This window comes from Spinacia oleracea, chromosome 4, assembly GCF_020520425.1.
Source record: "Spinacia oleracea cultivar Varoflay chromosome 4, BTI_SOV_V1, whole genome shotgun sequence".
Classification (NCBI taxonomy): Eukaryota; Viridiplantae; Streptophyta; class Magnoliopsida; order Caryophyllales; family Amaranthaceae; genus Spinacia; species Spinacia oleracea.
The window spans coordinates 161,769,005-161,790,600 of NC_079490.1; the positions used below are offsets into that span (position 1 = coordinate 161,769,005).

Sequence of the window (21,596 nt, forward strand, 5' to 3'; positions counted from 1 at the left end):
AAGTTTCTTCAAAATCACTAGTAATGTATAAAATTAATCATTTAACCCTTTAAAATGTTTATCTTTCAGTTTTTTTTAATAATATAAAAGGTTAAAATTACAAAAAAATACATAAAAGTTATCTTGGTGTAATAATAAATTTATTATACACCTTATACGTGTAAGACTTTTTGAGATCGATATCTGATCAATATCTTGATTGACAGTGCGTACAAGATTTCAGTAACGTAGACACAAATAGAGAAAAATTATACAAGAAGTCTCATGTTTCTCTTTGCGAACAAGAGATGAACAGGGCATTCAAAGTCACTCACGACAGTAAGCAAGAAATAATGTAAAAGTACTACCATAAAACCAATACAATATGCAAGGGTAATGCTACCCATAAATAACAATTCCCCGACTACAAGGGCGTATACATCAGAGGTTAACCAAAATTTCCAAGGTTTATCTTGGTACTTGCCACTTGGTTTAGCACAGCATTATTTTTTTCTGTACTAGCAGACTTTCTCCGAATTTAAATCACTAGTTGTCTAGACTTCTAAAATTTCTTAGAAGCTCTGGGATGTCATAGCCGAGCATCTCATCAACAGCTTGAATCATTTTCGGTTTCAACTTCTCAAATTTGTCGATATTATAATCTTGGAGAACTTCCTGGAAATGCTCCACGTCCGGGAAATCTCCTGCTGCTAAGTGGTGCTCCCTTTGGACCTAGGAAGGGGGAAAAAAATTAGATCTTAATTAACAGAAGGATTTGCACCAGCTTTTTCAAGAAATTATACAAACAAAATGAGTAAGCAAGTACAGGGATATTAGCTAGGAACCTTCTTAAATTCCAATTCTAAGTTCTCAATAAGACTCTCTTGTGCCTTGGCCTTGCCTATCAAAACAGGCATCTCTTTCTTCAGATGACTGATGATTAAAGCATGGATCTTAGCTGCCCTAGCACGCTTTACAAATTCGTTAACCTGGAGATCGAACAGCAGCATCAGAATCTGTTTATTTCAGTCTAGATAATGTATATCAGCTTATTGCTAGGAACTCTGATCCCTCAAAGTTCACAATAAAATCTAGCAACAATGTGGCAGTTCACTTATCAAATCCAACAATAGCTTAATTGATTCATTGCCCTTGGTTAATACTCCTAGTCAAATGAATTCAGCAAACTCACTCTTCGATTACAAGCGTTCTTTGGAATATCTTTAAGATCAGCAAGAAGATCATTCTGTTCCTTTAAGAAAAGGTCCTGTCCCATTGGACCAGTAGCTGCTTCATTTAAAGGCCCATCATTGAAAGAGCTGCAAAAATGACCAAATTATATGTACCTATGTTTAAGTTAAATGAGCATTATTTCTCATCAACATGCTAGAAACTGCTCAGGTTCACAAGTAGTTGAATTCCCATATTCAGCTCAACTGGACGAAACTTACCCAATGTAGACACGAGCAACCTCAGGAGTATTTAGAACCTTTCCGAGTGACCACATCAAGGCTCCATAAATTCTCATCAACTGCCAAGTGCCAAAAACAGAAAGGGGGAGAAAGAAAAAAAAGAAGTTAGTTAATCAACTAATTCTAATCCACTGAGCACTTCAAAGGAGTTGAAGGAAAAATAGAACTTTGAGTTTGAATTAGCCATTCACCTGCTGAGTGTCCACTTGATCTGCCTTGTTCAAAACAACACGTATCTTATCATCATGGCCTTGTAGTGATGAGATCACACGCTTGAATTCATCACTAATATCGAGTTTGTGGGGATCAAAAAGGAGCAAAATGAGGTCAGACTTGGCAGCAAACCAAGATGTCACACCAGTGAAGTCATAACTCCTTTCAATTCGTTGCTTCTCCCCTGATAATACACCAGGGGTATCAATGAGAGTCATATGCTCCAGAAGCTTCAAGATATAACAATAAACAGTTCACTCCCTGCTACTTTATATATTGAAGATGTGCATCTTGAGATATATTGCAGGCAACTCACCGGATGTGGCATCTGAGAACACTCAAATTTTGACAGAAAGGCAGAACCAAACATCGTAAGACCTTTGTACGGCATGTCTTCTTGAACAGAAATTGTGTTACCCGGTATACGTCTTTCATCAGGTCCAGACTGCAGAAATCCATATCATATTAACCAAGAAACAGACCTACAACAGAAATTATTCAACAAAAATAGAACAGGAAGAAATTAAATCTTTCAGCAATATAACAAGATGCAGGAGAATTAATTCTCTACCATAATGACAATAAATCTATCAGTAGTTGGCTCTGGCCCGACATGTGCTCCTGCAAGAAAATAGTAACTGAGGTCGGTTAGAAAAACCACTACACAATTGAAAAGAGTAAATAATGACTATATAATTACCAGGATAAGCGGTTTTTAGCAAGTGTTTGATGAAGGTTGTTTTCCCAGTGGAATATTGTCCCAGAAGCATGACCATAGGTTTTGCATCAAAATCGCTATCTGACTGCGACAAGGAAAGGGATAGAGAAAATGGTAAGATAATTGGATAGGCATTTGACAAGTTATCAGATGGCTTTATCACTACTAAAACACAAAATGAGGAACAAATCAATTAGCAGAAAATTGACAAATCTTATGCCCTTACTAATACAGGTGATGCAAAATCGTTAAACTGATAAGTAAGCTCTAATGGCTTCAGCTTCTGTTCGTATAACCTCTTTAGACCATCATATATAGATGTCATGGAGGACAATTGTTCCTGAAATGTGTACCCAGAAAAGATGATCAGAAAAATTGGTCCAAAGTAAATAATCTATACCTCAATACTTAAGCATCAGATATGGAAGTATTAATTTAAAGAAGAAAAGATCAGAGAAAAGGAATTAACATGTTCCAGTGGCTTAGACATCAATTTTGGATTAAAAACAGAGGCAAGAAGTTCTGAGCAGTGAAAAGGATTGTCCCAGCCCCATAACAATTCAGGTAAAGACAAACATCATGACTTGTAAAAAGCCCTAACCTGAGATGTAAAACACTAAAACTCCTTGCTTAACCAGCCATCAAAAAATGTTTAACCTTTTCATCCCCTTGCTTGCATTCTATCTACTAGGCATTTTCTTTTTAACAATCTGACATCAAACATTATTTCCATGAAAGCCTGATTCAAACATAAATTTAAATTTCACACTAGAAGTTTGTGAAGATTTAAAACGTCTTATCCAACTCATCCCAGGAAGGAAAAATAATACTTCCTAGATTTCATTTCACCATATATCATGTTGACATACTTGTCCTCCAAGGCCGGAGCTGCTCAGCTGCTGGACCTAGAGCACAGATTTGTCAATTCTTACCCCCCTACCATTAAACTGTCGGCAAATTTGGTAAGGAACTGAATCAATGAATATTCACTTCTAGCACAGCTCAGTTCCACATCATTAGCTCAGTGGCACAGGCGCACAGCTGTGTATGCATGGATACTTGGCTAGCTTCGGAAAACTGATCCTCATTCAGTGATTACTGATTAGTCCATGTCTCCTTATACAACCGGGCAATACCAAAAGACAATTCCTTCTACGATTAACCCAAAAAACTCGGGATTTTTTCCCCTTCCAAATAGATATTTTTGCAACAAATTTTCTGCCTCTTCTTTTTAATTATGTTTTTCTTTGTAGTTAACATCCTTTACTAATGCAACTTACCGCGATCTTTCCAAAATACTTCAAACTATATCTTGCAATTTTCTACACATTTGCTCTATTTTTACGTCATTCAGAATTCAGAAATTCCCAGCCCTTGGATGTTTAATCTTCTATTTACAGACATATATGTGTGGATAAAGTTATCCCATCCTCCCATAATACAAGGACAGACCATTCAACAGGTGCAAGTTTTCTGTTGCCACTAGGGATTTCTTTAACAAAGTTTCTGCTTCCTCTAATATATTCATAGTTGCATTAACTACATCAACCTCAACTACTCATTGCCCGATTAACCCCATTAGTTACTCCAATGTTAATCCCAGGTTTTACTCGAAGTCCTTCCAGGCAGTTGCTACCATCACTGCATCAACCAAACCATTCCCAAACCAAGCCTACAAAGCTAATCTGCCCCAGATTTAAGTTTGAGACAAAATATTGTTTCTGAAGAACTGAACTACAAACCCTTGGCTGACAGCGGATGAATAGGGTGAAGACACAAAAACATTTTATTTTTATGCATTCTTTCCTCCCCAACATACAAAATATAAACTGCTTCCATTACTTTGAAATTAAGACTATACTTTCATCGATCAACGCAATGTTAATATTTTCTGTTACTAGTATTCATCTATAACCACAAAATACCCGATAAAAATAGGACCTTTATGTGAGCAATAAACTCATGCAACCAAGCTCCCCGCATCTTTTAAAGACCAAGCTCAATGGCACATACTACTCCATCCCAAAATGTTTGGGACTCCTAGTCCTCCTTCCTATTATTCATGCCAAAAGCAAAAAGGAACTACACCCTTTGTGATTTTTTAACTGTTCCACTTTGTCTTTAACGTTTGTCAATGAACTACTTTTAACAATTAATATTTTTAACAACCTATAAGTACAAGTTATAAAGAAGTTGATATTTGAGAAAAATCGTTAACATTTTACACAAAAAACTTTGTTCTATATGGAGTATATTAGTAGAAAAAGAATATGGTCAAAGTAAGACTTGTGAATAGATTAATAAAAACCGGAGGGGGTACTTTTTACGACATTGTGAAGTAACATTACTCGTCGATCTAAGTGTGGACAAAAGTTAAATTCACTAAAATATGTTAAAAGTTGAGCTTAAGCAGTGCCTCCACTCAAACATGAATTCAAAGAAAATAATCATCAAATTTTGCAATATTACTTCTCTCAAGAAATTCCATTTCCAACAGAAACACTACAGCCGCAATCACATCCAAATATAACTTTTTCAAAAAATGTGAGTAACCCTGATGGAATCCTTGTTCCCACAGTTCAACTTAACTTAAAAATTTGAAGCAGTCACAACTGTATGTCTGTATGATTTTCCATCTCTAAAAATCGAGCATAGGATCATAATGACATTCATAATCAACGCAAAATTCCTGCTGATTTATTACACTTTATAACAATCACATTATTCTTCATTCATCAATTATAACTTGAAATTAACAAAATTGAACTCAGATTACCAAGAATAGAGCGAATTAGAATAATTTTCAACGCAGAAATTGAAAATAAACCCTAGCAAAATACCAAAAAAAAGGGAGAAATCGGTGAGGAGTTACCTCGTCGGGAATGTTGGAGAAAGAGTGGAGGCCATTGGAGGCGGCAAGACGATAGTGATGATTGTGGAATAAAGTTGAAGAAGAAAGAGGAGAAGAGAGAATGTGGAAGCTTCGAGATTGAGATAGGAGCTTCAATGGCGACCTTCGAAGAAACATTGATGCCGCCATCTCTGCAAAATTGCAAGAGAAAAAGAGGAGAGAGGGGAATTGTTCTTCTTACTTCTTACAAATTACAAAACGGCGTCGTAGGGGTGATTATTGCGTTTAGTAATTTAGTACTTGTTCGTTGGCTTGTTTCTAGGTTTTCGTGTGGGTAAAGGCATGAAGTCGTAAGAAATTTTGAACAAGTAATTATAATCATTTTAATTAAAACATTTCTAAATTACAAAAGGTTCGTTTAGTATCACTGTCAGTTTTCATTTTTTTTTTTTGATGTGATAAACTATATGATTTTGAAACATGAACTAAAAGATAACATTTTTATGATAATCATGTTAATTTAGAAAATTGACAACTAAAAGCTGGAAACTTTTGTGGTTTTATAATTTGGTTTTTAGTTTTGTGAAAAACAGAAAACTGAAAACAAAAAACGATACCGAACAGACCCTAAGGATATATTGATATTCTCAAAACCACTTGTTATTCGGTTATTGTTAGTGATCTTAATTGATTAGGATTTGTTAGGATGATAATAGATTGAGTAACCCAATAAGAAGGATAGTTCGGTCCATTTAAATCCAAAATAGGTTTTTAAGCTAAACCCAATTGATAATAATAGTTTTCAAGCTTATAAGTATTTTCTCTGGCTTTCTGTAATGTGGAACAACTCATGTGTGGGTACAAGTGAGTTTTCAACAGGATTTAAGTGGTCATTTGGTTGAATGCAGGAAATTAAAATACCTAGGAAATAACTTTTCCATGTAGTTTTGTTTCCTAGGAACACTAGAAAGTGCTTAGATCTGTTTGGTTGTTGAACATGAGAAGTTCCACTTTTTTTTTTTTTTGATGTAAAAGTTCCACTTATCTAGGGGACATATAAGCAACTTCTTACACTTCGTGAGAAGTAGAAGTTCCTACAAAGTAAAGTTCTCATGCATTTGTCAACCAAACAACTTCACTACTCTCTTCCTATTCGTAGAAAGTTGCACCTCCCATTAGTTTAGATGTCAACCGAACAAGCACTCACGCCACTCAGTTTAGGATACATTTTCAACACTAAAATAAAAGAAACTTACTGTCTTAGTTTGAAGTGAGAATTTAATAAGTATAGGGTCAATAGAGTTAGACCATGATGTTTACCATCCTTGGATCGGAGTCAACACACTCTGATTCATATTCAAATCAATTGCAAAACCTAAGCTATCATTCACAGAGAACGAAGTATGTAATGCGAGAAATCATTACATTTGTAGCAAGTTTACACAAATTCTTCTTAAACAGACTTTCATGATCAATACTAAAGTTTTGAATTCTCTGACATTCGATCAATTTTACTCCTATGCTACAGAAAACAATTAATACAAGTAACATCTACTGGTGCTGCTGCATTTGGTAGCATGTACTATCATCAGTCAGAAATTTGAGTTTTCCAATTTCATCAGATTCGGGATTCCCAAGAGCAAGAATCAAATGAAGTATACAACAGATGAACAGATGTTGATGTTTACACCAAAGTAGCAGTACTGCATAAGCGAGTATCTGTATCATTCTTTTACAACAGCAGCAGCAGCAGCAGGTTCTTTCTCAGTAGAGACATCATGCCTGCCAATACATCAAATTTGGATTTACTAAGGAAAACTGTGAAATCATTTTCTGAAACAAATTAAGTACAAAAAACCCAACAAAACTGGATTAATTCAACATGTTTGACAGTAAGTGCACTACTAAGATAAGAAACTCCATATGTCCGATAAATAATAGGCCACATTTCTGTTTTAAATTGTCACAAAATAATCGTAGCGGTCTATATTGACACCCTTGGCCCAACATTTTATGAAAAGACTATTGTGACTTGTGATATGGTAAAGTCATTTTTAACTCGGGTTCATAAAAATGACTCAAAATCAAATGTGGACCCCAATAGAGGTTATCAAAATTCGGGCCGGGCTTTAACACAAAAAAATGTCCAAACCCATAAATTTGGTGCGGCTTTTCAGGCCAGGCTATTCTATTGTTGATCAGATCTAGTGTCCGACTATCTAGAGACAAAGGGAGTACTCCGCATTTCACTAAGCTTAATCCAAAGTAAAAAAATAAAATGATATTAATTACCTAAGCTTCCTTGAGAGTTGACAGAACCCTGTGACTGACATTGCAAAATTTACACTACACAAGTTCCAGTTTCTCTGCAAATGAAACACAAAGCTAACTTATATAAGATGGTTCTTTACTTGTATTTATTAAAATACAAACATTCACTAGAAATCACACGAATGGAATGAAGATACTAAGCAGTGTTACCGGTGTAATAACCATGCCATACCGCGTCCAAATTAGTCCAGAGGCTGCTACCACTGTAACCAAAAAAACCAGACAATCTAGCATACACTTCGACTACTTGGGGACTAACAATCCGTGGACTATGGACCATGATGCAGAGTGAGCATAGTATACCAAAAGAACATGTGTATAAGTAAAAGAACATGACACTATGATAAAAGAACATGCGATATTATATTTCACTATTTATTAAAAATATAAATAATAAATATATTCATGTTCTTTTCACATAACCAAATAATCTTTTAATTTGTCACCATGGTCCGCCTTTTAAATGGTTATCCAAACACACCGTAAATAAAATCTACTGTAATTGCAAAGGTGAGAATTAAGCTAACCAAATTGTTGAGGGTAGGAAATATTCTCAGGTGGCTTGGTGAAATCTGCAACATTTGCTATGCTTAGACCCCACTTGAATGTTGGAGCCCAAAAATGAACTGTATTGTGATCAAATACTTGTAGTAATTAGGACTAGCCAAATCAACAAAACTAGATTGATTGATTGATTTACATAATTTTTTGGATTTTTTGCTAAAAAGGACCTTTTATAAGCATTTCTTTGCGATAAATGACCTTTTATGTCAAAATTGGTGAGATGGGACCAAAAACACAACTTTTTTTGTCAAGTGGGACCTTTTGCCGGATTCTTGGAGTCAACTCTCTTTTCTGGCATAAAAAATTAGGATTTTTTGCTAAAAAGGACCTTTTATAAAATTCAATAATTGGAGGATAAACTAGTTAAACAACCTTTTAACCCTATCTGGCAAAGTCACCTGCATAGAATGCTTAAGCAACGAGAAAGAATTCTTTTGTTTAGGCAGCATAGGTGGAAAAACGAGGCCAAGAAAACTTGGTTAAACCAAGGAGATAGAAATACTAGATTTTTTCATCAAATTATGAAGCATAGAGCAGCCAGGAACCATATTTTCAGGCTTAAGAACTCGGAAAACCAATGGGAAGAGGGACAAGACAAGATTAAAGAAATTCTTTATGAGTCGTTTAAAAATAGATTCAAATCGGCAGTGACACATGGTCGTAGTATCAACCTAGACTTCCTCCCAAGCCTCATTACTGGTGCTCAAGTAGAAAGCCTTATTGCCCCTTTCTCTGATGAAGAAATAAAAGACAGTTTCTTCAACATGAATCCTCTAAAAGCTCCAGGTTCGGACGGCTTCGGGCCCAAATTTTATCAAGTCTATTGGAAGTTCATTGGGGCTGAAGTATCAACAGCTGTCAAGAGTTTCTTTTCTCACGGTAGGCTTCCCCCTTTCCTGAATCACATAATTGCTCTCATTCCAAAAAATGAAAACCCGGAAAACCCTAATCATTTCCGTCCGATTAGCCTGTGTAACACTATCTACAAGGCCATTTCAAAGTTATTAGTTTCAAGACTAAGTCCTATTCTGCAACAACATATTAGCCCCTTCCAAAATGCTTTTACCCCAGGAAGGTCCATTCATGATAATCTCTTACTAGTTCAAGAAATACTAAACGTATTTAAGAAATCAAAATCTAGAGTTGGTTGGTGTGCTTTAAAACTTGATATGGAAAAGGCCTACGATAGAATTGAATGGGATTTCCTCTGGGCAGCCCTTCTCAAATTGGGTTTCCCTACCCAATGGATCAATTGGGTTAAGGCATGCGTCACATCGGTCTCCTATTCCATTAAAGTTAACAACGCTACCACGAACATTTTTACCCCTTCGAGGGGATTAAGGCAAGGAGACCCTCTGTCCCCTTACCTGTTTATAATCTGCATGGAAGTTTTTATCATCATGCTAAGCAAAGTGAGTGCTAACCCCAGCATGGGCTTGGGCTTTAAAGTGGCCCCTCAAACTACTAAAATCCCATGCCTTATGTTCGCGGATGATAGTCTTCTCCTATGTAAAGCTACTAACTCTGCGTGCCAAAATCTTCTGAAAGTCATTTCAGACTTCTGTAAGTTGTCAGGTCAACTTGTCAACTTCCACAAGTCTGCAATAATCTTCTCGAAAAATATCACTCACGCAAAAAGAGATGCTTTATCTAGCATCTTTAACATGACCAAGTCTATGGCCCTTGGTAGATATCTGGGCGCACAATTTTCAAGTTTCACCCCTACTCGATCAGACTTCGCCCGTATAATGCAAAAAAACGAAAACCGAATCAATTCTTGGCAAGCTAATCTGCTCTCCAAAGCGGGAAGAACGACTCTCATTCAGAGCAATCTTGAAGCTTTACCATCTTATATTTGCTCGTCCTTTCTCCTACCTAGGAAAACGTGTCTACAACTAGACAACATTCATCGTCATTTCTTTTGGAAACAGTCTAAGGAAAGCAAAGCTTTCGCAATGATTGCATGGAGAAAGATCTGCCAACCTAAGGACCAAGGTGGACTGGGGTTAAGAAGAACCTACCCTTTAAACAGAGCCTTCATTGCAAAGCTAGGCTGGAAAATACTCACAGATAATAATAATTTTGGGCTAATATAATGAGGAAAAAGTATCTGCAGAATAACAACTCTTTCGTTACTTGTAAAAACAAATCACGGGATTCACTGGTATGGAGTCAAATCCTCAATCAACGTGAAATCCTACGTAAAGGCATAAGATGGAAACTAGGTAATGGCAAATCTATCAACTTCTGGCATGATAATTGGATTGGACAGTATGCCCTAAAAGATCTCACTACCACTCCCCAGAATAGTATAGGCAGGGAAGAAACTGTAGCCCAATTCATAGACGAAAGGAAAAACTGGAATACGGGAAAACTTTCGTCTATTCCCCCTCCTGACCTCGTCCGCAAAATTAAAGGAATTCCCATTCCTATTTGCGACCTTCCTGACAGCCCTATCTGGGGATGTACAAACTCGGGAGAGTTCTCTGTGAAATCAGCCACCTGGCTGGCCCATGAACTCCCTACTCCTTGTGAAAAATGGGACTTTAAATGGATATGGAAGATTAATATCCCTCCCAAGCTACAAATCTTTTTGTGGCAAATCTGTCATAAAAGCATCCCGGTAAAAGAAGTCCTCTTCCACAGGAAAGTGATCCCCTCTAGCTGTTGCCCACGTTGGAATTTAGACAGTGAATCGATTGATCATACCTTCCTCGCTTGTGAACACTCCAAAAATGTTTGGTCGCATAGGCTAACTAAAACCTGGTTAGGATGTAACTTACCTATGGTTAACTTCTTCGATACCTTAGAATATCTCAGACGATACAAGAAAGTCCTTCAGAAATTTATTTACCTTTGTTGGTCAATCTGGAAAGAACGAAATGCACTAGTGTTTTCTAACACCCAAGTCTCACCCTGTCGTTGCTATTTTAAGGCTGCTCATGCCTTCAAAGAATGGGAACTCAGACTTCTTACGGACTCCCACCAACTTAGAGGTACCCCCTACACCAACCAGAGCCATTCAATCACTCTCCCAACCACTTCAACTCCCATTCTGGTTAGGTGGTTTCCGCCCCCGATGGGCGCCTTCAAACTTAACTTCGACGGTTCTTGCAAGTCTTCATCAGCAGCAGCGGGCATCATCATCAGAGATTGCAATGGGAAGACCATTTCAGCCCGAACTTTCAACCTTGGTAGCACCCAGGTTTTCATGGCTGAAGCAATGGCTCTCCATAAAGGCATTCAAGAGGCCATCAGCAATGGTATTAAGGAGATCTACATCGAAGGGGATAATCTACTTGTTATAAATTCTTTAAAAGGAATCTGGAAAACGCCCTGGAAGCTTCACAACATTATTCAGGACTGCAAAACTCTTCTTCAACAGTTTAACTCGGTTCATATTCAGCATATCTTTCGGGAGGCAAATAGAGCTGCAGATTGGATCGCAAATGTAGGCCATTTACTGTTGACACTATGTATATTACTACTAGTTCTAGCCCAAAATTAGAGGAGATTGTAAATAGTGACTACTTAGGTTGCACCCTCGTGCGGAGGGGTTCCTAAGTTTCTTTTTCCTTACCTTTCAAAAAAAAAAAAACTAGCTACAATATTTGTTATATTTTTCAATATAAATGTAAAATACAATCCTTTAACAATGGACACATTTTTACAAAAAGTAAAACCCGGAGCAAAGCCCGGGCCACACACTAGTTTCTCTTTTAAACTGTGTGTGAAAAGGGTGTTACCAAGTTAGTCCAATCTAATCTTATTAGTGACTTATGCAATTGTCACAAATTTGGCTTTGGATCTTTGATTATTACTTTATTGTAATGATTACAACAACAAAGGATGTTACTAATGTGGTCTTGGCATAGTGGTTAAAACTGGGGGATTCTGTACGACAGGTCTCAGATTTGAATCCCCTGTCCCATTTTCAATTTATATTCCCCCCGTTACTCATTCGCAACAAAAAAATGTTGATATGGATGTAGGGGGTGTTTTTACAGTCCAACCGGTTTCGAGCAGGCCAGTGGAGCTAAAACCCATTACAAGATTAAATGTCTTTGTGAATAAGTAGTGTTTACTTGGCCCAAAAACCATGTATAAAACTGGGATAAGTAGGCCCCTTACCCATCTCATTTCCTACCACATAATCATATATAACCTCTCAAATTTTTGATCTTGAAAGAATTAAGATGGTCCTCCCATCTTCAACTCAAATAATAACTAAAACTTACAACTTCTTATTAAAAAAGTTATTGGCCTAGCTAATATCAAAAGATCACCAACACTAAAAAAAATGGCTACCTTTGTTGCTGCTCTTTCAACTAACTCCCTCATCTCATCCTCTTCACTTCAACAATCTTTCATCAATGCCAACAATCCTTCCCAAACACTCCCACCATTTTCACTTCCTTCTTCTTGTTTTTCTTCCTCCAACTCCTCCTTTTTCTCCCCTCTAATTAGCCCCTTACATTCATCAAATCGCGCTGTTTCACCTCTGATCTTCAGAAACAGCAGCAATGTTTGCAGTAGTGGCTTCACCAGCATCAATGCCAGTACTTCTACAGATAAGAAAAAGGTGCTTATTGTTAACACCAACAGTGGTGGTCATGCTGTTATTGGTTTCTACTTTGCTAAAGAGCTTCTGGGTTCTGGTCATCAAGTTACAGTTTTTACTGTCGGAGATGAAGGCTCTGACAAGATGAAAAAGCCCCCCTTCACCCGCTTTTCTGTTAAGTTTCTTTCCCTTTTATCATTTTCTTTTAGTTATTTTACCCTGGTTACTACATAATGTGGTACATTTGGTTTAGACCTGATCAAAAGGCGGGTCGGGTCGGGTTCGGGCCAATTTTGTGTGCCCAAAACCCGTTAATTTTGCTATTTCGGGCCAAATTTTTAACTGAAAAAGTTATTTTGTGTTTTCCAAAGCCCGCATTTTTTTTAAAAAGGTCGGGTCGGAGTAATCTGCCCAAAACCCGCTAATTTTTGGGTTGGGTCGGGCCGGGGCAATGATGATCAGCTCTAATTTGGTTGTACGAATGTAACATTTTGAATTGATCACTGTGATAGTGTGATAAACTCAAAATGCTACCTTCAATATTATATATGACAAGAAATCGACTCAGATTTGAAGGAATTGATTGTGATTTGTGAAAGTTTTTATCCTTTATGGATGGTAAAATTTTGGTATGATTAGGAAATTACGAGTGCCGGAGGAAAGACGGTCTGGGGAAATCCTGCAGACATTGGGAATGTAGTTGGAGGAGAAGCCTTTGATGTGGTGCTAGATAACAACGGGAAAGACCTTGAAACTGTCAGGTACTCATCAGAACTACTTCTATAGCTAGACCGCCTAGACGTTGTTCTCTTCATCTGATGTGGTCTGATTTTCTAGTTTGGTTTGACTGTTTTCTATGAGTGTTTTGATCTGGTCTGATCTAATAAGCAATAAGAATAAGGTGAATAGAACAAAGTCTTATTCTACTCAAAATTGAAAATTGTATGAGCCGTATTGTTGCATTTCTTCAATTCATTGTGTAGGATCATAAACTCTTGAAAAATATTTAGCCTCTTGTCAAATGATTTCAATTACGAATAATGCCTTTGTTAATTATGACAAATGTACTAATAAAAATCAGTTATGAAATGTAGCCCTGTGGTAGATTGGGCAAAGAGTTCAGGAGCAGAACAATTTCTGTATATTAGCAGTGCCGGAATATATAATTCTACAGACGAACCTCCTCATATTGAAGGGGTAATTCCAAAATTTGAGTCCATATGTATAATACATAGTTGTTGCATTTTTTTATACAACAAAATTTTTATGAACATGATTTGATCAATTTGTTTTTAGGATGCTGTTAAATCTAGTGCCTCCCACGTTGCAGTAGAGGACTACATTGCTAAAACATTCGGTAGCTGGGCAGTCTTCCGTCCACAATATATGATTGGATCAGGAAACAACAAGGACTGTGAAGAATGGTTCTTTGATCGTACGTTCACCATTACATAATACATATTTACATTCTCCCTGATTTTAATTTTTTTTATTGAATTATTCACAGTTTTTCGGGTGCATTCTATACACCTGATTTTCACTTACTTTTCATGAACCTATCTTATCTAAACTTAGTAGAACTTATCAAAACTTATTTTAGTTATTACCTCCGTCCCAAATTATAGTGCATGTTTTCCTAAAACAGCGTCCCTAAATGATGTGCTTATTTCTATTTTAAACCATTAATTTTTATCCATAATACCCTCGTACATAAATTGTAATTTTAATATTGTCTTTAAAAAGTCAGAATTTTTACTTTGAAAATTGTACTTTTTGACTTTTGTTTAACCCATGTGTTTGGTTTTTGTGTTTTCGAGGCCCAGTTATTATTTATGTACACACCTTTAATCCCTAATTTTTCTCTCCCTAAAAGCCACCTAGCATGTACGTTATCTTGAAAGTACAAATTATTATTGTTTTATTATCTATGTTATCATTTTCCTTCATTCCCGTAGTTTTAGTCAAACGGACAATATATTTTGGAACGGAGGGAGTATTAAATTGTACTTAGATAACCTTTATTTTTCGTGAACTTATCTTATCTGAAGTCTTATTCCAAGCCCTGTTGTCTAACCCAGTAGAAAGAGTTGGCTACTTATATCTCAGTTTACGTGTGTGATGGGTGCAGGGATTGTCCGAGACAGGCCAGTTCTGATCCCCGGGTCAGGAATGCAGCTAACAAACATAAGCCATGTAAAGGACTTATCATCAATGCTTACAGTAGCAGTTGAAAACCCATCAGCAGCAAGCGGAAACATATTCAACTGTGTAAGTGATCGAGCAGTGACCCTCGATGGAATGGCCAAACTCTGTGCTAAAGCAGCTGGACTTCCTGTCAAAATCCTGCATTATGAACCAAAGGCAGTCGGAGTTGATGCCAAGAAAGCCTTCCCTTTCCGCAACATGGTAAAAATGGCGTACTAATACTTTAATAGGCATTGTATTCCTCTTTCCTCTTTCGTCTTTCCTCTTTCCTCTTTGTAGTGGTAAGTGGTAACTGATTCTGTATTATGCAGCACTTTTACGCGGAGCCAAGAGCAGCACAGGATATCCTAGGATGGAAGGCTACTACCTATCTTCCGGAAGATTTAAAGGAGCGGTATGAGGAGTATGTTAAGATTGGAAGAGATAAGAAAGATATCAAGTTTGAGATTGATGATAAGATACTTGAAGCACTCAATGTATCTGTAGCATGATCCTATTCTGACAGTATGTTCTATACAAAAACTTGTAAGGGTCCTCTTGTAAGGGAGTGAATGATGCAAATTTTGGCCAAAAAAGATTTCATGTATGTAATAACTATAATCTAACTTCTTGAGTGTCTTTATAAAATATACATGAGCTTCAAGTTTGATCCCATGAGCCCATGACCTTCAATTATGAGGCAAAACTTTTACTCCTATATAGTAGTTTCATGAGCCAGGGCATGGGCCGGGCCGACACATGAGATTCATGAGCTCGACACAAAATTAGACCGACAAGGCACGAGTCCTTGTAAGCCCGGCTTGGAAGGCACCAATTCAGTCGGGTATGCATGAATTTCGTTTTAGAAATTTGGCAAGAACAAAAAGGATTGGCCCGCACGTAGGCCTACCTGCTTATTTTTAACCAATTCAACGAAAAATCTTAAAATTAGTAAAGGAGTCCGCTGGTATAGCACGACCCGGTCTGACACAACACACGAAACAGGCCGTACATGGGTCATATTGACACAACTTTCTTTGGCACGTACCAGACACCATTGTTGGCGCACATGACACGTGGGCTTGGCACGTGAGCCACTGAGCCTACACTGTCCGATACCCAATCTACTTTACTACAAGGCCAATAAAATGTCTTTCTTAACGAAAATGCATTTTGTAATAAATTGTAGACGTTACGGGGGAAGGTGGATAGGTTTTGGTCAATTCTTATCTCCAAGTCAGTTCTTAAAGCTCTATTACAAATTTACAATATTATTCAATAAACACAAGCAACTTTAATATTTAAAGAATCATATTATTAGTTTACGTAAGTTCTTGGTGGCCATCCTATCCAGAAATTTAAAGAGAAATTGGGTGGGGGTTGCCCAATTTTCACTTTATTTTGGAATTGGATCCACCACTCAAAACAAAACACACAAAAAACCAATCTGGAACACAAGCTCTGCACAAATTCATGGCGTCTTCGAAATTTAAAGCTTTCTGGAATCATCCAGCCGGTCTTAAAACCAGTTTGTTTCTCCTCCATCTCACCTTCTCTTTCAATTTATTGCTCATTTTAACCCGAAACGCTTAATTATTCATTGGGTATAATTTCATAGGGAATTTCATATTACAAATCAAATGTTATTACAAAATACAAACTTGCTGGAAAATTGTGTTGGGGCATAATTTTACTATTCTGATTGTTACGGAATACATTTGGCAAATGACAAGAGTTAAGGGTCGAATTCACCACTTTCGCCATTTATAAAATTATAAAATGATGGTAAATTTATGGGAATTGCATAAAAAATTAGGATTTTTTGCTAAAATGATGGTAAATTATTGAATTTTATTTTCATTTGCAATTAATTGTGTAGTCTTGAAAGTGAACTTTTGTTTAGCCCAGCATTTTAATTCAGTTTTAATGTCTTTAAGCTTCGAATGAATTCTAAAAAATCTGGAACCTTGAGTATTAACATTCCATTTGGCCTTAATAATTTTAATTGGTTCCTCTTCTAAGGTCCAAGAGTTTTGAAATTTAAACATTCGGTTGGTCGGTAATGTCTCGCTATTGGAGTCAAAGAACATTGGAGCATGGTCTGAACTTGTGAACGTTCCATATTTTACTGTTGCATTTGGGAACTTATCAAAAAAACTATTGCTAGCAATAGCTCTATCTAGCCGTTGGTAGAAGCCCGGGTGAGATTGTGACTTCCAAGAGAAGGTTTGTTGAAGACAAGCAATGTCCGTAGCTCCTGTCCGAGCGAGAAAACGAGGGAGTCTTTGACACTGATTCATAGTGATTGGATTGCCCCCGATTTTGTCCGTGGGATTTAATAGCTCGTTGAAATCCCCGACTAGAACCCAAGGGAGGTGAATTTTTTCATAGAAGATGGACATTGATTCCCAGAAGGGATCTTTATCAATATTTTGTGCTGGGAAATAAGCTCCTGATACTAGGAATTGTTCATTCGTGGGTTTAAATAAAACGTTTAAGTGCGCACATCTATCAGCTAAGGTGAAGTTCTGTACTAGAATAGAATCGTTATTCCAGCATACCCAAATACCACCACTATGATTAATAGGATCAATGATTAGGGTTTTTTGAAATCGAAAACCCCTAGTTACGGTCTTACTCGTGGAATTTGAAGTCATTGTTTCTAACACAATTAGTATGTCAGGTTTAAAAGTAGTAACATGCTGTTTAATGTCTCCGATTGCTTGGAGTTTCTTACCTCCTTGAATATTCCAAGTGAGTATTTTCATATACAAGATTTAGAAAAAATAAGGGCCTTATACCCGAAAAGTTCCAAGCGGCTCAAAGGCCGGTTCCAATATTTACAATAAGAATACAGGACTACACAAATAAGCAAGGAAAACATTAATTTCCAACTAGGGCCATGCTGGTAGCAACCCAGTAAAACAAGTAAACTGACAAAAAAGTATGTAGCCATGTTAGAACACTTCGAGGAGCAGAAGAAGTCCCAACATTGAAATGATCCACTCCCACCAGTACACCAAGAGCTGACACTGAGAGGGAATTGAAAGAGAGCATTATTTCGGTTAGGCCACAAGGCCAAAGCAAGTAGGGAAAAAGAGAGGCTACAACAATAAAAAAATTCCTTTGAATATGATTAAACTTCGCCCTAAAACTGAAAGTCACAAGGATAGAACTAAGAATAAAAAAAGAGATAGACACAAAGTCCTCAGGTAAGACACTTAGGAGGTATCTTACATCATCATTGGAGTTGGACCAAAGGTCCCCTTTGGCTCGAGTTGCAGAGCCCCTCAAAGAGAGCTTCCTTGTCAAAAGGTACCTCCATCTGGTTGGGGTCTTACAAGCAGGCCAAAGTAATACCATAACTCGAACCAAGGCAAGTAAACTGATCTTAAAACAGTAATAAAAGATATCATGAACCATATGGACACCATAGCCACTTGAAACTAAGATAGAGTCAAAATAAGAAGGAACAACATAATTATCATTGCAATAAGAGTAAAGAGTTACACTTGAAAACTGCATCAGCAGAGTAACTACTACAGTAGTGCTATACCAACCTACACAAATAACAACAGGCATACAAAAGCTGGAAGATAACAGCATGTGAACATACACGAAGGAGTAAGTATAGTGAAGAATAGCACTACTAAACCCTAAAGGCATAAGCAACCAAAAAAGTCTGGTTAGAAAGGACCCAAAAACCAACCACCAACCCAAAAACAAGTGTAACTGGAAGCACCTAATCATCCTGCTGAAGGTGAGGGAGAGAGATCACCATCATCTCTCTTTCTCCTTTTTGTGTTCTCTGCATCACTTGGAGGAATACATTCTGAGAAGATAGGGTCATTTTCATCAAACCCATCTCCATCATAGATTTCCAAGTCCATGTCCAAGTCCTGATCACCCTGGGCATCCTCCACAACTTGAGTGGTTAGATCAATGGGGTCAAAATCAGGCAGCACATCCTCAAAAGGCTGCACCATTGGAGGGTTTAAAGTAATGGTATCACCAGTAGAAACTTGGAACTCTTGTAGACTCTGAAAACTGTTGGCAAGAGGAATGACAGGCAGACCAGCTTCAGAACCATGACTAGGGGAAGGCTCAGGTCTAGCATGTCCAACACTGGGGTGGGTTTTGAAAGGTTTAGATTGATTTTTTCTCACATTTGCTCTAGGTTTAGCCCTCCTTCTAGGAACCACAACTAACCAATCAGTAGGAGCAGCTTGGCCTTCATTCCTCCCAGCCATATTGACAGACAACTTAGCCTCATCAAACTGAGCCACTACCAATTCCATACAAGGTGGGGGTCTTTTGGGGCAAGCATTGAGGAAATGGTTAGGGTCACCACACAAAGGGCAGACTTCCCACACTCCTTCATAAGACAAGAAAAACTCTTGGATATCATAACCAAAATTAAGGGTGATAGACCTAGGCACAGGCTTAGTTATGTCTAGGTTGAGGCAAACTCTAGCAAATTGACCCTTATCAGCATTTTCAGAGGTGAACTTGTCAAGCTTAATAGGTTTCCTTACACAGCTAGCAATTTGGTTCAGATAGTGCCAAGTCCAATATTCTGTGGGGAGGAAGGGGATCTTAACCCATTGGTCAACATGAGTTATGGAGTTAAACTGAGCTTTGAAAGATGGTTTCCAAGGCACTAACACAAAGTTCAGCCCCTGGACAAACCAAGGTCTATTCTCCCAAACTTCATCCTTATCAAGAGGGTTGGCAAACTTAATAAGAAATCAGCCATTACCAATGAATCTAAAAGACACTTCACCCCTTAGAAAAACCCAATCCTTTTTCATCCTAGAAGTGACAGCAGCTTGAGGTACAAACTCCCCCCAGACTTTCCCAAAAAGACAAGTAGCAGACATGAGTTGGATTTGGTCATGATCAAGCTTAGGGGCATCTAGGGTGATGGTGGCGTTATTCGAAGTAGGAACCTGTGGTTGAAGGAAATAATGCCCTTGGTCCAAGTATGCATTCTATGTTAAGTCTAATAAATGCGGTTCAGTATTAATTAACAAGTTAATAATTCAGTGAGATCAAGTGAGCTGAATGCCTAGCTAGATGCCGCTTCAGTTCAAGTGGAATTAATGATATTAATCCACAGCTTACTCTTGACTGAACCCGTAGGGTCACACAAATAGTACGTAAACGGATCAAGTATCTAATGGCATTAGATACTCTATCTATGAATATTCGGAACCGACGGATCTTGGTTTCAGTGGGAGCTAAGATCGTCACAGGCAAGAAATGAATACTCCGGAAACGATGATATTGCCGGAAACGGAAATATGGATCGTATCGGAAAAATAAATATTATCCAAAGTCGTAGATGTTGCCGTAAACGGAAACATGGTACGTATCGGAAAATATTATCGGAAATGGAAATATTGCCAGAATCGGAAATATTGCCGGAAACGGAAAATAATTCCGGAAACGGAAATATTAAATATTTGTTCGAAACGGAAATTAATTCCGGAATCGGAAATATTAAATATTGTTCGTATCGGAAATGAATTCCGGAATCGGAAAATTTAATCGGAAGCGCATCGTACGAATAAGCGTCGGACGAGGCCTGCCGGACGAGGCCCAGCACGAAGCCAGGCCATCGCCCAGCAAGCCAAGCGCGCCGCACAAACAGCAAGGCCAGGCCCAGCAGGCTGCGCGCAGCGCACAGCGCGCACAGCGCGCGCAGCGCGCAGCGCGCGCGGGCGCTGAGTGGGCTGCTGCTCGCGCGCACGCATGAAGCCCATCGTGGCTGTCGTGCGTGTGTGTGCAAGTGTTTGTGTTCGTGCACGTTTCCTAAAACATGCAGAGTTCGGTTAATGATTAAATTCCTAATTCTATTTGATAAATTAATTAAATTAGAGTTCTTGTAGGATTCTAGGTTTGATTAATTTGTATCTGAATAGGATTACGATTCCCTTTCCATACCGCTATAAATATGAGGCTAGGGCTCACAATTTATAACAGAAGTTTCAAAGTATTCAAAAGTGAGTTTTTTTGAGAGAAAATTAAAACACACATCTTGCTCAAAAGTGCCGAAAATTCTAGTACCTTAAGGGCGATTCTAGTTGGTCAATCTTAAGGCGGATCCGGACGTGCTGTGGACTATCTACGGAGGGACGACACTTGGAGTCCTAAAGACTTGTTCTTGTTCGGTTCGGGCGCAGCTAGGGAAGGCACGCAACAAAGAGTATGCATCTATTCTATGCTAAATGATTATGTGTAAATAATATGTTTTCCTGGGTTTTATGGTTTTTCCGCATGATTTATGAATTGTCATATGTATCATAACCTAACAGTGGTATCAGAGCCCCTTATTATTTTCATAATCTAAATTGCATGAACATGGTTAAATATTACAAATTTGCAAGAATTAAAAGGGGTGATTAATTTTCGTAATTGTTAATTAATTGCAAATTGCGTTTATTTAATTATACGTACGCAGTTTTTCGGCAGTTTCTTCGTTACTCATCCAAATTGAGTGATTTTTGTGTCAATTCCGCATGTAAAAGGCATTCTAAAATTTTGACAAAAATAGTTTTTTTCTGCCGAACCCAGAATTCTCAAATTCGAAGCCTAACTATGACTTTTCGAAGGTTTTAGTTTTTCGAATGCAAAATTTCGTAAATTTAAGATGTTAAATTAAATATTTGCGATTCTTGTTGATAAATCTTGAATTTTTGATTGACCTACTGCATATGTTTA

The 21,596-nt window shown here is 37.7% G+C and overlaps 3 protein-coding genes across 3 annotated transcripts; 1 reads left to right on the forward strand and 2 right to left on the reverse strand.

The window, feature by feature from the left end:
• Window positions 1-152: 152 nt before the first annotated feature.
• Window positions 153-5,491, reverse strand: LOC110788695 (EH domain-containing protein 1). Its single transcript, XM_021993338.2, has 10 exons — window positions 5,255-5,491; window positions 2,609-2,722; window positions 2,365-2,467; window positions 2,236-2,285; window positions 1,981-2,109; window positions 1,643-1,894; window positions 1,431-1,510; window positions 1,172-1,298; window positions 825-968; window positions 153-711 (listed from the first exon to the last, which is right to left on the reverse strand). The coding sequence occupies exons 1-10, from the start codon at window positions 5,420-5,422 to the stop codon at window positions 526-528; spliced, it is 1,353 nt and encodes a 450-aa protein (XP_021849030.1). The 5' UTR covers window positions 5,423-5,491; the 3' UTR covers window positions 153-525.
• A 1,144-nt stretch (window positions 5,492-6,635) lies between these two features.
• LOC110788666 (mitochondrial pyruvate carrier 4) lies at window positions 6,636-8,218 on the reverse strand (the record flags this gene model as incomplete). Its single annotated transcript, XM_021993308.2, has 4 exons — window positions 6,636-7,015; window positions 7,526-7,599; window positions 7,715-7,767; window positions 8,092-8,218. Coding segments are annotated over 4 exons (312 nt in total), but the record flags the coding sequence as incomplete, so codon positions are not given.
• Window positions 8,219-12,278: 4,060 nt separating this feature from the next.
• On the forward strand, window positions 12,279-15,543 carry LOC110788696 (chloroplast stem-loop binding protein of 41 kDa a, chloroplastic). Its single transcript, XM_021993339.2, has 6 exons — window positions 12,279-12,863; window positions 13,329-13,450; window positions 13,784-13,886; window positions 13,986-14,124; window positions 14,818-15,095; window positions 15,206-15,543. The coding sequence occupies exons 1-6, from the start codon at window positions 12,429-12,431 to the stop codon at window positions 15,383-15,385; spliced, it is 1,257 nt and encodes a 418-aa protein (XP_021849031.1). The 5' UTR covers window positions 12,279-12,428; the 3' UTR covers window positions 15,386-15,543.
• Window positions 15,544-21,596: the final 6,053 nt, after the last annotated feature.